Source organism: Cucumis melo, chromosome 6 (genome assembly GCF_025177605.1).
Source record: "Cucumis melo cultivar AY chromosome 6, USDA_Cmelo_AY_1.0, whole genome shotgun sequence".
Lineage (NCBI taxonomy): Eukaryota > Viridiplantae > Streptophyta > Magnoliopsida > Cucurbitales > Cucurbitaceae > Cucumis > Cucumis melo.
Window position 1 is genome coordinate 1,986,181 of NC_066862.1, and position 17,705 is coordinate 2,003,885.

At 33.4% G+C, this 17,705-nt stretch overlaps 4 protein-coding genes across 6 annotated transcripts; 3 read left to right on the forward strand and 1 right to left on the reverse strand.

The window, feature by feature from the left end:
• Positions 1-953: 953 nt before the first annotated feature.
• Positions 954-7,070, reverse strand: LOC103483373 (tRNA threonylcarbamoyladenosine dehydratase). Of its 2 annotated transcripts, none has more exons than XM_051085931.1 (11): positions 6,866-7,070; positions 6,577-6,616; positions 5,859-5,976; positions 5,300-5,447; positions 4,689-4,901; positions 3,654-3,788; positions 3,072-3,206; positions 2,670-2,885; positions 2,098-2,222; positions 1,675-1,732; positions 954-1,288 (listed from the first exon to the last, which is right to left on the reverse strand). In XM_051085931.1, exons 1-11 carry the CDS (start codon positions 6,959-6,961, stop codon positions 1,178-1,180), a joined length of 1,395 nt encoding a protein of 464 aa, XP_050941888.1. In that variant the 5' UTR covers positions 6,962-7,070; the 3' UTR covers positions 954-1,177. The 2 variants fall into 2 exon arrangements, with proteins under 2 accessions (XP_050941888.1, XP_008438196.2); XM_008439974.3 differs by having other exon boundaries at positions 6,577-6,620; positions 6,870-7,069.
• A 1,059-nt stretch (positions 7,071-8,129) lies between these two features.
• LOC103483375 (upstream activation factor subunit UAF30-like) lies at positions 8,130-10,384 on the forward strand. The gene is made up of 2 exons (XM_008439975.3): positions 8,130-8,675; positions 9,914-10,384. The coding sequence occupies exons 1-2, from the start codon at positions 8,328-8,330 to the stop codon at positions 10,034-10,036; spliced, it is 471 nt and encodes a 156-aa protein (XP_008438197.1). The 5' UTR covers positions 8,130-8,327; the 3' UTR covers positions 10,037-10,384.
• A 1,311-nt stretch (positions 10,385-11,695) lies between these two features.
• Positions 11,696-14,365, forward strand: LOC103483376 (uncharacterized). Its single transcript, XM_008439977.3, has 8 exons — positions 11,696-12,000; positions 12,114-12,170; positions 12,305-12,380; positions 13,154-13,233; positions 13,345-13,394; positions 13,488-13,572; positions 13,719-13,817; positions 13,910-14,365. The coding sequence occupies exons 1-8, from the start codon at positions 11,755-11,757 to the stop codon at positions 14,156-14,158; spliced, it is 942 nt and encodes a 313-aa protein (XP_008438199.2). The 5' UTR covers positions 11,696-11,754; the 3' UTR covers positions 14,159-14,365.
• A 1,189-nt stretch (positions 14,366-15,554) lies between these two features.
• Positions 15,555-17,653, forward strand: LOC103483379 (glycine-rich protein A3). Of its 2 annotated transcripts, none has more exons than XM_051085935.1 (3): positions 15,555-15,896; positions 16,645-16,932; positions 17,268-17,653. In XM_051085935.1, the coding sequence occupies exons 2-3, from the start codon at positions 16,668-16,670 to the stop codon at positions 17,462-17,464; spliced, it is 462 nt and encodes a 153-aa protein (XP_050941892.1). In that variant the 5' UTR covers positions 15,555-15,896; positions 16,645-16,667; the 3' UTR covers positions 17,465-17,653. The 2 variants fall into 2 exon arrangements, with proteins under 2 accessions (XP_050941892.1, XP_008438206.1); XM_008439984.3 differs by having other exon boundaries at positions 15,721-16,009.
• The last annotated feature ends 52 nt before the right edge of the window (positions 17,654-17,705 follow it).

Genomic DNA, 17,705 nt, shown 5'->3' on the forward strand with positions numbered 1-17,705 from the left:
TGAAAGAGAGTTTAGGAGAGAAATATGAAATGAACATAACCATACAAACATAGTCGAGATAGGTGAGAAGAGGGAAAATAATGAAATAAATAGAACATGAAATAGAAAAAGTATATATTTTATGTTGATTTATTTTGTTTTTATAGAAAATGCAAAAGAGATTTTAATATTTTTTTCAAAATTTTCATGTTATAAATAATTTCTACATTCTTCTCATGATCCGGAAATCGTTTATTTTTCTAATAACTATTGATAACTATCAAAATGAATTATTTCGAAAACACTACTAAATTATACAATATTCTCTTTTGCATTTTTCCGTTATCGTGTAAATTTTCATGCCTACGCAACCATTTTAATTATTTTCAACTATGGTGTTTTTGTATATATTCAATGGCCCATTTTTTAGTGGTTTTTTTTTTAAAAAAATTTGTTATCCAATGTTTGATTCTTTTGAAACCGGATTTTAACAACACTTTAGTTTTCTCATTAAAAAAATTTGGTTATAGTTAGTTGGTTTGGTATTTAAAAAAAATAAAACAAACCCATCCATCTATTTTTAAAAAACTGCAACTAAATACTTTAGCTACGTATCTACTTAACTTAACCCTTACAAAAATATACACAGTGAATAGTGAATAATTTAGTTAGATACATACATGGATACATCAACATCTAAATTAATTTATATTAAAGTAAAAAAAACAACACGTAATCATATGAGAAGTGTTTGAAGAAGAAAAGGTACCTCCAACCAAATGAATAGATCCGAATCGGAATCCGACCAATATATTTATTTATAATATATATATATATTATAAATAAATATATCATTCTAAATTAAAGGCATCCTTCGGCTTAGTTTATGCTTTCGAATCCAATTTTCTTTTTGAAAACTATGAAAAAAATTCTATGCTCAGAAAATGAACAAATTTCACGAACTCTTCCTCAAAAACAAAACAAAAAATCACGATCGCTAAAAACAATTAAACCAAAATAAATCATGATCTCAAAAACAACTAGGTAGACCAAAATTTCAGTGGGCTAAATCTAAGGCTTAAGTCACTATTAAGTATTAACCTAGAAATAGAAACCTCCCATGTTGAACTATAGAAATGATACTATTAGGAATGAAAGCAACAAATCCTTATCTATTCCAAATAAGAAATTTAACTTCTCATAAAGAAAATTCCACCTCAGCTCGCTTCAAAGTAGCAGTTACTCGCCCAAAGAATTCAGGTTCGTTTTCCTTTATGTCATATAGGGTCGACGACTCGTGTTCATCAGCCTGCATCAAAGAATCACATGCATAAAACTAAATTTCCCAGCGCTAGATGAATTGCAACCAGTACTTTTAGGATCAAGAGGAAGCCAATCAGGCCCTAAAACAAAATATCCACAAATACACAAAAGTTTACGACCTAAATAAAATTTAGAACATAAAAAACAAAATATTCATAAATATATGAAAGTTTAGGACCTAAATAAAATTTAGAACATCTATTCAACCAATTTTTTTCATAAAAATGAGAACAATGTAATATTGGTTATTTGCAATGTGTGCAAGGAAGCATTGATGAAAGATAAAAGAATCGAAAGATGAATTGTTGAACAAAGTAAAATTTACTTCCGGATAATTTTCAGAAACTCATCTGGTATGTAAAGGTGAATTACCTCTTTGAATTTCAAAAGAATTAAGTTAGACACGGATGCTGGTTTTGCTCGGTCCCACCTAATTCGTACACAAAATGTCAGCACCAGAGAAACTGAACATCTATAACAAATCCAGGTAACTTACAAACTTAATTTTCTGTTAGTTTGTTAGGCACATGCATCACCTCATTCACACGAGAGAAACGATGTCACATGGTACGGAAACAAACGTTGTTTTGTCTATGCAATTTTATAAATTAGGAGTGAAATATATGTTTATCTCACTCAATAAGATATATAAGACTCCAAAGAAAATATATCTTAAGAAAATGGAGATGATTATATGTTACATGTTCAAAGAAAAGGGAGAGTGTGGCCCAGATACCTTTTATTTTAATCCACATCAAATATTATTGCATGCTAAACAATACGGCTTATTCATACCTCACAAGCATTAATTCATTGATAGCTCGCCACATTCCTCGTCCAACATCTTTTGCGGACTGGTCTCTCGCACTTCTTCCATGCCAGAGCTCTTTTGCAACAAACATCACTTCTTCAACATCTACCTACAGTAAATTGCATCAAAATACAAAGAAACAGCCTTAGAATGCTATCTAATGGATTCCAACGACTGAGTGTTGATTCTAGTCAAGAAAATAGATGTTAACTTATTGATGAGAGGAGGATTTCATTCAGAAAGCACTAGAAAGCATTTCTAGAAGTGTAGAACCATACTTAATTGATTTGTTGTTAGACACTTTATACTAAATTCTTACGATTAAAGTACTAGTGAGTTATGATCAAATCAATCAAAATTATGGCTTCAAGACTAAAAACTACACTCAAAATTTCATAAAATTCCAACTTAGAAAACATCAACACCATTTCATTTAATGTGGATGTTTAAATTAACCTAGTAACTTGCATCGTGCAAACAAATCCAAAAGAAAACAGAGAGAGGACAATAGAAGTAACTGGTAAAAAAATTCATCTGCAGTTGAAAGCCTTCACACCTGGACTTGCATGGCAGTGCCATACAATGATTCCTCATGCTCAATGAGTCGCTGATGAAGCAACCTATAATGATCCGTGTCCAAATTAACGACAGGCTCTGTTTCCACTTGAAGCCCTGCTAATTGTGTCACAACATATGAGGCCATTACCTGTCCAAAAATTGCAGGGATGGTACCTAGAACGGGTATGATGCGAACTCTGAACCCAGGAACTATCTGATATCAGGATAAAATTTTAAAATGTGTTTATTGACAGTAACATTTTGGTACAAAAAATATTCCTTCATTGTAAAGTCAAGAAATATCAACCTCGGAAGCAATTATATACAATATTCCAACGCACGTTGGCCTTGCTCTAAAGATATAAAGATGATCACTTCATATTACAGGTAAATTCCTCACCTGATAATCTGAAGGATTTTCAGCTTCTCCGCTTGGTCCTTGGAATGGAAGCAGCTTGGCTTTGGGTTTTTCTAAAGAAAATACAACAGGAATGCCCCCTTCAATGCCATAACCTTTCCTCAAACGGTGCCTCACCTATATTTAACAAATAGCCACATCCTAAATTTCAAAAAGGAGGTTTAAAACGTTGGTGAATTCCAATATAATTGACAGGCATATGGTACAATGGCATATTAATAACTCAACACAAGAAAAATGAGTTGTTATCTGCTTCTCACAAAAACAATCTTTCCTAATGCTTTTAAGTTATTCACTAGCAAAGGTTAATCTCTCTTTAACTAACTACGTCACACTCTTACCTTCTAGTTCTAATTGATTCCCAAATATTAAAATAAAGAAAAAGTGGTTTAGGAGTTCATACGAGCCAAAATATATGACAACCCATCCTCTAAATTAAGAGTTCAATTTAAAACATGATCCAGATACCAATAACTTCTATGATGCAACCTTCTAACAAAGGAATCTGACAGCATATAAAAAATGTTAGCTTAAAAAACTCTTGTCACATTTAAGAAACATTACAGCTCGAGATAATGGATCATTTGTTGACTCTCTTAAATCAGCCACACGAATTCTTGTGGGGTCAGCTCGAGCTCCGGCTCCTGTTGCTGATAATACTTTTAATCCCCTACGTACACATGCAGCAAGAAGTGATACCTGTCACACATGATTTACAAAGCATTTAAAAACAAAATTCCTAACAGACAATCACATCCAAATGTGAACATAAATAAATTAAAGTAAAATTGTCCATATCGATTGCTTAAAATGATTAAAATGCAAATAAACAAACTATTCCTTCTGCCAAAAAGCTTGCTACAGGGAAAACTTATCACCCAAAACCAAAAGAACAACATTACACAAGTTACACGTGTGTTTCTCATCCTTCATTATAAACTTACGTTACATAACTTATCACCCAGATGGTAGTTCTTCTAATCCTTCATTATGAACTTAGGTTACATATGAGGAACTTGATCTCTCCAAGTCCTAGTCCAAAGACGTTGGATACAGCATAACTACCTTACCCACCTTTTCACATACATTCCTTCTTTATAACTCTCTTCTCTAACTAATTTCTTTTAGTTAATTAACTTGGGACTGCCGAAATAAGTAGATTATGGTGACAAAAGCTGATCAAAAGTGGCTCCCATCTTTAAGGCCCCTATTCCTTCTCCTATTCTTTCTCGCAAATGTAAACTTAACAGGAGGTGCCCTATAAATACCCCCACGCCCAAATGCACCATTTCACAAACAGTTTTGGTAAGAGAACTCGAGGACACAGATGAACAACCTATAGAAAAAATCCTGTTCAAGTAAGGTCGTCAAACAGTTTTGGTAAACGAACCTAACAAACGGTGAAGTAATGCTTTGTTTATATTTTCTGAGTACACTAATTTTCTAAATACCATCATCATTATTTATCCTCCTATATATCAATTTAGCATCAACATTGAAGCCACTGGCAATAAATAATAATTGTGATGAAAATAATAAAAGGATAATTTATAAAAAAAAAAACTATCTCAAGTTACAGTCTTGCAGATAAATAGGCACCTTTGTATCAATATTGTCAATGCAGTCCAGAACAAAATCAGGTTTTCCAGAAAGAATTTCTTCTTCAGATGTTGCATCATATAATAGCACTTTTGCTTCTACTCGACACTCTGGAAAGATGGATAGAAAGTGCTCCTTCAGGCACTGAGCTTTTGGGATACCTACATCTGCTCTTGTTGCAACGGCATGTCGATTTAGAGAAGAAAGTGACACCTTTTCAAGCAATTATCAAATGAGTATACTAGCTACAAGAGAGAATATAGATGCATTAATTTTTTTTCATACATTTAGATGTCGATATAATGTACTAATAACCAATGTATATAACAAGAGTCGGTTTCTTATACATAATCATAACGAAAAATTGATATAAATAAAAAAAACTCAAAATAGAAAAATAGTTGTGTTAGGACATTGAGTTGAGGAAAATCATGCCAAACTATATAAAAGTATTGTATTGGATATAAAGGCTAATGAACGCTAAAAATCACATTCACAAGAAGGGAAAGAAATCATGCAGATTGGCAAGTAGCAGAAGTCAGAGATTCAACAAGAAGGTAGAATCAAACAGAACACTAAAAAAGTCTACATCTGAAAGATTTGCATAAGACCTGGTCAAAGTCAACAAGGAGAAGCCTGCCAACCCCCGATCGAAGAAGCATCATAGCAGCATGACTCCCAACACCACCAAGACCAATTACCACAACATAGGATGCAGTCACATTCTTCTGTGAGCTAAGGCCAAAGAACTGAATGTTCCTAAGGACAACGGGAACATAACTAACATGTTAAAAGCAAATAAAATTAGTGATAGACTATACCTTGATGAAGCAAGGAAATCCTAAGTCATTTATTTATCTCACATTAATTGCGTACATCAGGGAGCCATTTCCCATACATTCAACCAGACTTTAAGGAAGTAGAATCAATTACAAAGGTTTAAACAACATTAACCCAAGGAAGATGGTATCTAACGAGGGATATTAGAAAAAGAAAACAACAAGTGGATAGCAAAATAGAACCCTGTGCAAATGGTCGGAATTTAATAGAGGATTAAAAGAAATAGATTGATCTCGAGAAAAGAAATCTTGAAAAACCAAAAGATTCCAAAAAAGAAACACTCCAAATCTATCTTATTGAACCAAACCTTCCAAAATAAAATAAAAATACCTTGTTAGTTGTTCAGAAACAATTTCATCAGTTAGAAGGTCTACATCAGAAAGTCCACGATTGGTGCACCCAACAACTGGACTGCCCTTTACAGTAGTCTCAACCATATCCCCATTACCTTCAAGAATCATTATATTTTTTTCTTTAATAAGATATCTTCCACAATCATTAACAAAAATCATATTATTGAGAAATTTTCAAGAAACAAATACTCTAAAATTTGCTTTGAGTAAATTCCAAATTCCAAGAGAAACATTGAAATCAACATTTTGAGGCATGAGCATTGATGTCATCATTCTCTACAATGAAATCATAAAATCTACATACAAGACCACATCAATTTCAATCAAGAATAAAACTACTGTGTTTTACTTATTACATATTAGACTATTAGAGCACTTCAACGATGAGATATGGACTTCTTTCAGAAGTATAAAAAAAGACAAGAAAATATAAATGAAATAAAAACTGAACAACCACATCATAGAAGACTATCAACATTAATGTAACCCTCGCAGTCTACTTATGTATGCTAAGATGTAATAAGTCAATATAAACTAAAGCTTCGACTGCGGAGTGCACAAAAAACTGAACCGTGAATCAGCCCTGAATGGACTTTGTGCTACATAAACCATCGTGTTTAGTTAAGTTTTCCTTTGAATGGGCCATTGGAATGGTGGAAAACCTCTATTTAATATTTGTTTCGATGATTACTTACCACGCAACTTGGTTGCCTTTGATTCAGCTTGATCCGCGATCTGTCTGCAAAGTTGATAACTAATTATCAGTATCCCTGAGAGAAACTACCATGATATAGAAGATAAAACATAATCAGAAGTTCTGTTTCTTCCAAATGATAGGAGCTTAAGGTAGAAGACTATCCGTGTCGTTAGGGTTTCAATTTCGCAGATAATTACTCGAACTCCAGAACAGGCATTTGAGAGTGATCAATGAATCAAAAAATCTGGAAGAAACGAGATGATAAAGAAGCGATTCTAGTGCTAAACTTGCCTGTGAAGAAGCTTGAGGATGAAGAAGGTAGAAACAGAACCGAAGAGAGCTCCAGCTCCCACCAATGAGAGAGACTTGAATTTTCCCTCCATTTCTCAAACCGCGCTCTCGCCTTCCCGCTGAGAACGGCCTCCCTCCACGATGCTTTAGCCTCGTCGAGTTTTTTCTTTATTTTATTTTGGGCAAATTCGAAAAAGAAGGTTGGTGTTTGCAAATACACTTAAATTTTTTATGTAATAACTGAATTCCTATCTTTTAAAAGTTTTAAAATTATATCCTTAAATTGATAATAATTATAAAGTTGAAGAGAAAATTTTAGAAAAAAAATAAATATATAGAACGGGAAAATATTTATATTTTATAAAACTTTTAAGTATAATTAAATTTATTATTAATGGTTTTATTTCGTCGTTAAAATATAAATAGTTCGTCAATTTTTCTATTTTTTTAAAATTTGAAATTAAACCAATAGTAAAATTGATTTTTTAAATTTATATAATCAATACGATGATACAGTTATGTAAGTTTTAGGGTTCAATTTTAAAACTTTAATAAATTTGAGTGCTAAGTTTCTCATTCTGAAAGTTCATGATATAATTGCAACTATAACCATATTTTACATGTAGTTTTAGGTTTTTTTTTTTTTTAATTTATAACTCTAGTGTTTTCATTTTAGTATGATTGGGATTTTTCTAGTGTGATAGTACGAGGATTCGAACCGCATATCTTCAGTAAACTACATATGTAATTATCAATGTGACTATAATTGTTAAGATAGTACACAATTATTTCCTATATTAAGAATAGACTATTTCAATTTCAACATCTTTATATTTTTCTCTTCACTTAAGATGCATAGGTTAATTAGTGGCAGATCAATAAAATAAGAGACACAACCACTACACTATAACAATGTTTTGCTTAAGATAAAACATTGTTTAATATATATTATAATATGACATTTCAAAATTAACATTAAAATACAAAAATCAATAATGTGAGCAGGACACATATCTTTGTTGGTCCTTAATAAATTCATTCTTGCCAAGCATGAAATTAATTAGTTGAATTAGAACTAAGTTCAGTTGTCGTTCAGAGGCGCCAATAACCAGAGTGCATGTGATTTGATTAATCTATTTCGATTATTATTAAAGAAAAACGATACGTTTGAGTTAGCATGCATGTATTTGAGACGTAGAGTAGTAAAACAAAGCTTCTCAATAATATAGGAAAATATAAAGTTGGTTGATAAATATAAATGTACTTTAGGTGGGTGATCCGAAAAGCATTTAAGGAAGCAGTTCCCCCCCTTAGGGCAAGCAAACGGTCCAAAGGCAGTCCAAATTTCACGTTTGTAGTTTACAACGGAGCCCTTGGTTTTGCGGCGAGTTTTTCCCGATTCATCTCCTCCACTAAACCCTCCGCCGGAAACCGACTGCAAGAACCGAGCGAGTTACAATGTCTTCTGGATTCAACAATGGCTTAAGGGTTTTCAGAGCCTGTAGAACTCTCTTAGCTCCGTCCAAATCCTCTGCTACCGTTCCCGCCACCGCTCCCAAATCCAAGACGACCACGAAGCCGAAGACGAAGCTGCCCAAGGTGAAGACTCCTCCGAGCTCCGTTGCTGCTGCTGGTGTTGCAGCCACGCCCGAGCCGAAAATAAAAAAGGGAACGTCTCGACCGTCGGGGATTCTGAAGGTCACCCAGGTTTCTCCAGCGTTGAGCAACTTCTTGGGTGTATCGGAGGCTTCTCGCACCGACGCCGTCACGCAGATCTGGTCCTACATCAAGCTCCACAACCTTCAGGTTCGTAGCTTATAACCGTTTTGGTTTCTAGGGAATTGGGTGGAAAAATGGACGTGCAAATAGGCTAAAATGCACCTCCAACTTCCAATCCAGGAATTGCATCAACTAGTTAACCTCTAAACTGAAATCTATGGTTTCTCTCCCCGCCGTAATGGGGGTCATTTAGTTTTTCCGATGAGGAAAAGTTTAGTAATCTGAAGGAAAATGGAGTATGGAGGTTTCATCCATAACTGGTGCTCCCAATGCTTATTATTGCTGAGGTCGAGGAACCAGTTTTCTCCATGATCCGGGTAGATGCAAAGCCATCTGAGGAATTATATTTTCGTTCCAAAAAAAGAAAAATTTACCTCTGAACTGAGATGGAATCTTTTCGGGAAGTACTCGTTACCGTGTTGTTGCTTATCTAAATTGTGCAATGGCCAATTGTGCTTGTACTTAGACTGGTAATTCCCTGTTGTTCTTTCTTAAACTTTGGGGGATGAAAATCTTTGGAATATCTACACGATGGACTCTTGGAGATATATAGCTGACTTCTGGGCATTGACAATCCCCTCCCTTTTTCGATGAGAATGCTTAACACTTAAAAGGTTGAAACACTTGATATAGGGATTAACTTATATAGTAGGTTTTAAATACTACATTGGTCCTTTGATGGTCATTGATTTGGCTTAGTACCTCAACTCAGCGAAAGTATAGAGACCATAATTGAAAGTATAAAGATCAGAAGGACGGACTCATAGTTGAATGTATAGGGACCAAAATGAACCAAAACCAAAAAGTATAAGGTTCAAACTAGTATATAGTAATAGTATTACTCTATAAATGGTTGAAATTGATATTACTTAAGAAAGATTTGGTACTGATCCCTGTAATTTATTTGTGAGCTCGACAGTTTAGCCAGAGTTAGCATAACTTGAAGATATTATTCTTTTTGGAATGGAGTTCGTTCATGTAGTTAGTTGTGGATTCCTTCTGTAGGCTTAATTTTTTATCTCTCTAGTTTTGCATTCATTTGTACAATTCTTTCATTCTAAGTTTCTTCCCTATGATTTGTGAAATATTATACGTAAAATTTATGGGGGAACTTTTTGAGCTGCACGCAATTACTCATAGTTTTCAAAGAAAACACAAACGGCTTAGAGCCAAAGAGCTTTACATTGTTATTTTAGTTGATAATTTGGGAGTTTCTGTGATCCAAGCCATGACATAACGATATATTTCATTGTCGTCGCCTGCAGAATCCTGATAACAAAAGAGAGATCTACTGCGACGATAAACTTAAAGCCATATTCGAAGGAAGGGAAAAGGTTAGTTTCTTAGAGATCGGAAAAATGCTCGCCCGCCATTTTGTAAAGAACTGATGCAGGTGATGAGAGATCAACTTTCACTCCCCACCTTTTCAATCCATTTAGTTAGCAATTGTCTTGTTTAGCTCATATTTTTTTTAGGTAACATTGATGAACTTTCTTCCCGACGGTGCATTTGAAGGTCTTACTCCAATTGTGATGTCTGGTAAGTTTGTTGGGCATTTTGTAAAAAGGATAACCCCAAATTAGATATCTTCCATTTTCTTCACAAGTTGAAGCCTTTTTTTCCCTAATCAGATTGTACATTTTGTTTTGTATAGTGCTTCCTCTTATTTTATTTCACCTCCAAATCATATTGATGGATGAAATACAAGATGTCAATGAATTATTTTTTATCACAAATAGGATCAAGAATCCAATTTTGAGTATTCAGTGTTCACAAATCTTAACATTAGACCGAATATTATCGAAGTGTTCGATGTCTTTTGGGTCATAATATCCTATGGTTGGTTAGAGATTATAGATATCAACGGCTCTAAAATGATAAAATTTTCTAACAATTTAAAACCCTAAATGTCACAAACTCAACTTCCGCTTCGTTGCAAGTAGACAAATTTCTTATCAAAGATTAATGCTATTTATAAAGTATAGTAAAATTTATTAATTTTTTTATAGCCTATTTAAATTGTAAAACATGTTGTAATTAATTTTTTTTCTAATATTTAAAATTGTCTTATCTTTTAACTGATTCTCTTTTAAAATAAAATTTATGAATCTCTTGTTTGCTTGGTTCAAAAATAGAAGGAAAAACAAAAGCTTTTAAATAATTGAAATTGATAAAGTGTGTGAGTTTTTTAAGAATTATAAGAAACTACAGCAAGGAAAAAAACATAAAAGACAAACTCGTTCATTTTCTTATAAAAAAATAAATTACACTTTGTTTTATTGTTTTTACAATTCTTCAATCCTAAATTGCAGAGGAAGAGTCAATATAATATATATATATATATATATATATATATATATATATATATATATATATATATTACTGGTTAACAAATTTCTTTCTCTATCTATGTATCTATATATACAAACATAATCGTGTAGCAAATAGTAGGGGTGTTTATGGTTCGGTTTGAAGCTGAAATTGTACCGAACCGTAAGATGAAAAAAAAATCTCATCAGAAACTACACCGAACCGCTCATATGTGTCGAATCGAATTGAAACCGAACCGCTTATATATAAATAAAACCGGATCGAAATCGAAGTGCCTATGCATAAATATTAGAATTAAAATAAAAGTGTATAAATATTGCTCCGTGTTTAGTTATTGGATCTCAGGCCTTAATGGCAGCGGGATGAAAACTTCTACTTTTAGTTATGTTATATATATATATATAATTATTTAATTATGTGTATATATAAATTTTTTAAAAAATAAAGTGGTTCGGTTTAGGAATCGGTTTAATTTCTGAAACCTAAACCGAACCACATAAGAAACAGTTTGAATTTAAATGAAATTGAACCAAACTACATGCATTTGGTTTCAGTTCGGTTTTGATTCAATCGGTGGTTCGGTTCGGTTTTTAAAGTTTTTTGAACACCCCCGTTAGTAAAAGGTAAACAATCCAGTAACTAAATTGACAAATGTAAAAACAATCGTCTAAAAAAATCTTGAGAAAAATACATAATTTAAATGAGTGAAATAAGAAAACAAAAATAGGTGATAGATAGCGAATAACTGAAACAGTCCACTTCGAGAAGAGGCAAAATGGCTTCGTCACTTTGCTTGCATTTACAAACTTGCTCCCACCTCCGGTGCCTTGGGGCTGCGAAGCCGGCGGCGCCTTCGGTGGTCGCAACTGCGAACAAAATATTATCTAAACGACCATTTCTTCGAAACTTCTCTTTACCGTCGGGCTCTTCAGCTGACCTTTGCGAGCGGCAACCCCTCCGGAGTTCGGAATTAGTGGCTTTGGAATATGCCGACCTCAATCTCTCCCACAAAATGGTCGAGGTTTGTGTCTCTGTTCTTTAATTTTTGCCCTAATTTCTGAAATCTTTGGCGAGTAATTGAAAACTGAGTGTGCTGATTAATGTGCATTTTTCTTGGTTTACTTATAATTGCAGGATTTGGGCCACGTTAGAATCAGGCAGCATGTTAATCCTCTTAGTTCTTCCTTTTCTGTATGTAATTTGATATTTGAAAGTGGGTTTGGCTTCTCTCTGATGAAGATGAACAATTTAAAGAACTGTGGGATTGGAATTTGAGCTTAGTGTTTGCTTAATTGAAGGAATGTTTTCTCTTTTTTACCTTTCAGGTCCCTACACCAGCACCAAATTGGGATGAAGTCTTCAGGGATCCCACGTTGCCCCTCATGGTCGATATAGGAAGTGGTGAGTAAGTTGATGCATTCTCTGTTATATACTTATAAATATCTATTTTCGTCTTAATTCCTACTTTTTTTTTTGTATCCGAGCTACTTATGCATACATGGGATAATATTTGATTCTCTATAACATTTGCCTGAATCCATGTCTGTTATGAAGTGATTGAGATTGTGAGTGATTTTGAAATGGTTAAAATCGTGTTGTCCGTATGAAATATGCTTCGTATGCATTTATTCATTCAAAATCAAATTTGATAACATGAAAATAGTGTTTAGAAGTGTAAAATTAATGAATAAATTGATTTTAAATGATTAAATACATGTTTGAGAGTGATTTTGAACATGAAAAGATCAAGTATGTCATTGTTATAGTCCGTCTCTCACCCATTATCCCAGTTGGGGTAAGCAAAAGATAGTCGTGAAGAAATCTTTGAAACTAATGCATCCACCGTGATTTAAACATTGGGCTCGCTAGTAAAAGTTAATACGATATCAGTTGCCTAGGTTGACCTGGATAAGGAAAAGATTTTGTTGGTAAAAATATTATGGTTTCAAGTTCTGTTTGATGAGCATATGACATATATTTAGGGAAATTATCTATCGGATATGCTGTGATCTACATTGCACTTTTACTTTTAAAAATGTTAGTACAATTGATGAAAATCTTGATTACCTCTCAATTTTTGTTTAACTACCCTTGTTACATTTTTTTTGTGGGATTCATGAGGCTGTTTTATAAATTTTTTGCCCCAGCAAGATTCTAAGTATTCCTATTCCCAGGTAGTGGCAGATTTCTCTTGTGGCTTGCAAAAAGACACCTTGAGTCAAGAAATTTCTTGGGGCTTGAAATACGACAAAAAGTACGGGACCAAAAATATTCATTCTCTTAGAGTCTTAATTGGTTTGAACTATTTGATCCTCATTCCCTCGAGGCCTTAGATTCAGTTTTGCTTTCTTTTCTGCTCTTGCAGCTGGTCAAGCGTGCTGGTTTCTGGGTTAAAGAGTTGGGGTTTAGCAACGTGTAAGGACTTTAACCTCATATCAGGTAGTGAAAAGCAAGATCATCTTTTTGCCATTGGTACATTAGTAATGAACTTTTTAAACTTGAATGCAGACATTTCATGTTTGCAAATGCTACAATTTCTTTTAAACAGATTATATCTTCGTATCCTGGACCCCTGCTGCTGGTTTCCATTCTGGTTAGTGCACAACCATTCATCACACACTACTCTGCCATATTTTTCGTCCCCCCACCCAAACAAATCAACCCCTAACTTCCCCAATGATCCGGTCTGATAAACTTATCGACAGAGATAGAACTCACCCATGTTTAATCTGATCGCAGTGCCCAGATCCCCATTTCAAGAAACGACATCATAAACGAAGGGTTTTGCAGAAGCCTTTGGTAGAATCTATAGTAGATAGTTTAATGCCAGGAGGGCAGGTATATGATCTTCTTCTGATTATCTATCCCTGACAATGAATTTTTTGTTGCCTTGTCTGATGATGGAAATTTTAATATATACGATTCAACAGGTGTTCATACAGTCTGATGTGCTCGAAGTGGCAGCAGACATGAGACTTTGGTTTGATTCCGAAGTTGATATTCTGGAACATATTGACAAAATCGACAAGAGTGTTTTGTGTGATAAAGATGGATGGTTGTTGAACAATCCAATGGGAATAAGGACCGAAAGAGAAATCCACGCTGAATCAGAAGGTGCAAACATTTATAGAAGAATGTACTCAAAAGTACACTTGACTAAAGAAGAAATAGCTAACTAACTGACTAGATGGATTGTTTGATGATATAACCTTATTTACATTTGAGTCATGCTTTCTGCCTAATATTGTTATTGGGAAGTTGAGAAAAAATTTCCCGTTAAATTAGGAAAGAAAAATAGAAAGGTAAGTGTACCGACAAAATTAGGATCGGAAAATAAACGAACAATATGTGGGTCCCACCTGCCTCTATCTTATCCACTTTGTTTCCACCTGGCGTCAACAAAGATCACTAGTCAAATTAGATTTATTTATTTATTTATTGCTTTTGTTTTTTTTTTTTTAAAAGACAAAGGCCAATATTATATATATATATATATATATATATATATATATATATATATATGTATGTATGTATACTAATAAGAGTCGAATTCACAAAATTTGATAATTTCTTTTCTTTAGGAAGTTTCTTGGACCTTGCAATTATTTGAAATACGTTGTTCCTTAATGCTTAAGCTTTAAATAAATTAAAGTGAAATAAATTACTATATATTTTACGACCATCTCTAATTTCTTCATACACATGTATATTTACACACGCATATATGTATATATTAGACTATATCATATGACTTTTAACATTTATACATGTTAAAGCTAACCACGTAGTTATGTATTATTTCATCGTATTATTTCATTGTTCAATAGTAGTCTATCGTATAATTCTAACTCGTCCTCATCCATAATAGTAAATATTATTTTAAAAAATGTGTTTGGATGATAATTTTACGCATCGTAAAGAACAATATAATACCAACTGTTATTATATTCTAAAATGTATCATTCACGATAACAATAAATATTCCTCTTCACACACATCTCAACCACTCCTTATTTAATCCAACCACTTTAGTTGAGCATAATTGCAAGAGAAGATTCTAAAGAAAGAAGGAAAATCTCCATATTATAGCACATATACTATTTCCCTTATTAATTGATTGTTATGTTAATATCTTTTAAAGTTAAGTAGTAAAATATTGAAACTATTTATAAAATTCATCAAACACTCCCTAATCTAATAATTTTTGTTGTTGCAAGTACGTAGTTTTATTATTGGGGCGCTTACAATAATAGCAAAAAAATTATAATAATAAGACATGTCAATACATTACAAAAGTAGTAAATTTAGAAGTAAATAACTCTTACCTGATATTAAAAAGTGGTATGAGCTGTTTTTTTTTTCTAAATTTCTATCCCTAACAATTTTTTAATATTATTAAATAACTTTTTTTCACTAAAGCAAAACTTATTTATATCTAAACAAGAAGTAGATATCAGCGGTCATTCCTATGGAAATATTAATTGAGATTATAATAGTATTTGTCATTATTTAAAAAGTTATTATTATTACTCATCAAACTCCTCATGTTTAGACACATTTTGGTCCAATGGAATGTTGACAAAAGATATAGACCACATTCCTAATTCATTAATATTGTATAGAACAATTATTTCAATATTTTAATGTTTGTTGTTATCGATGGTATTTTGCTGTATTTTATGAATACTTTGGATTTTATTTTCGTATATGGAATAATTAAAACTGGAAAGCAAATTACTGAGTTGGAGGCGTTGAAGCAACGCGAACCAACGCGGTTGATACTCTTTTAATTTGACGTACAAATTACAAAACAGAGAGATTTGCGTTTTACAATTCAATCTCTCGGATTTCTTGGTTTCTCTTTCTCTTCTTCGCCATTTTTACGGAGCACACCACAATCTCTCTTCTTCTTCCTACGTATTCTCTCTCTCTTCATCTCTCTTATTTTTCTTTTTCTTCTTCTTTGATTTTTTTCTCTACTTTTCTTTGTTTTTGTTTCGATCGTAGTCTTTCGTTTTCTGGATTTGTTGGTAAGATCTTTTTGTATTCTTTGTGATATATGTTTGATTCCGGTTTCTGTTTTTTATGTTTACATCTTTCATCATATTCATGTTATGTTGTTCTTCATTGTGATCATATTCTGATGAATATTATTTATTGGATGCTCTTTTGTTCCTTTCTTCTTTTTCCCGAGTTTTTTGAACTGGTTTTTAAAAAAACTATTGAATTTGAATGTATTGTTGTTTTTTAGAGATAATTCCATATGTGCGAGTTTGTCGGTGTTCTTCATGTTATCTTGATTTTTAAGAGTTGCACTGTTTAGATCTAAGTAATGGCTTTAGTTATCGATTTCGCATTATTTGCTCATAACTATAAATTTCGCTTCGAGTTCATCTTATTTGATTCTGTTTAATTTTTAGTCCGTTTTGGACTTTTTTGGTATCAATAAAATCGATCTAACCTGCAATTTGAACCTCAATCAATAAATGATTCTGAAGACACTAATAACTTGCTTGGCATATCATCCTCTTCAGTTATTCATTGATATTTATGCCCTTAAATTTTCTTTTATCCATCCTCTACAAAATGTTTCCCAATCTCCTAAAGATTATATGCCTCATATAGCATTCTTTTGATTCCATTATCTATTCATACCTTGGTTTAGAGCTCTTGGAAACTTGAAGAAAAATGGGAGGTGGGAAGGAAAATGAAGATAAAGACAAAGGGCTTTTCTCAAATATGGCGGCGTTTGCTGCAGGACACCACTATCCTCATCATCATGGATATCCACCACCACCGTACGGTGGAGCTGGATATCCCCCTCCGGGTGGGTATCCGCCGGCTGGCTATCCCCCGGCAGGCTATCCTCCTTACGGTGGACATCCTCATACAGCCTATCCTTATCAGGGTGGATACCCCCCTGCTGGCTATCCTGGCCCCCATCATTACCCTGGTATTATCTCATTCTACTGTGTGTTTTGATGACTTTATTACTTAATAGTCTCTTTATTTACGCACACACGCACATAGATGTATGAGTAAAATAGAAACCGGAGATTTGAACGGAAAAGACACCTTAAGTTCGTTAGGATTTGTGCATATAATAATACAAGACTTTCAAGTTATTAAAAAGAAAACGAAGTCTTTGTCGCTATCTGTTTTATTAAATATTGCACATCGGGCCTAAAGGGTCTTGCCTTGTTAGAACCATCTAGGAAACGGGTTGTTGATGTTGACAAATTCCAACCATGGATCATTGTCGTAAGTTTTTTGTGTTTTGTTTTTCAGGCTATGGACACGGACATGGACACGGTGTGGGTGGATTGTTGGCTGGTGGAGCAGCTGCTGCTGCAGCTGCTTATGGCGCTCACCATCTTGCTCATGCACGTCCATTTGGGTTCGGCCACGGAAAGTTCAAACATGGAAAATTTGGTAAGCGTTGGAAGCATGGAGGCAAGTTCGGGAGATTCAAGAAATGGAAGTGATGAATTTGCTACAACCTCATACCTGATGTATATCGGTTACCATGAGTTTTGAGTCCAAAACCTTGAAAAAATAAATATGGCATTTTAATGTTTTTTTTTTCTTTATTTGACAATGGTGTTGTAATATGCTTGTGTTTTTGTTACCTCGACTTTTTTATGTAAAAAATGAAACCGATCTTTTTTTTTAAATCTCTCTCTCTCTTTTATTATTGAATATTCATTCTAGATAATCTAAGTTGAA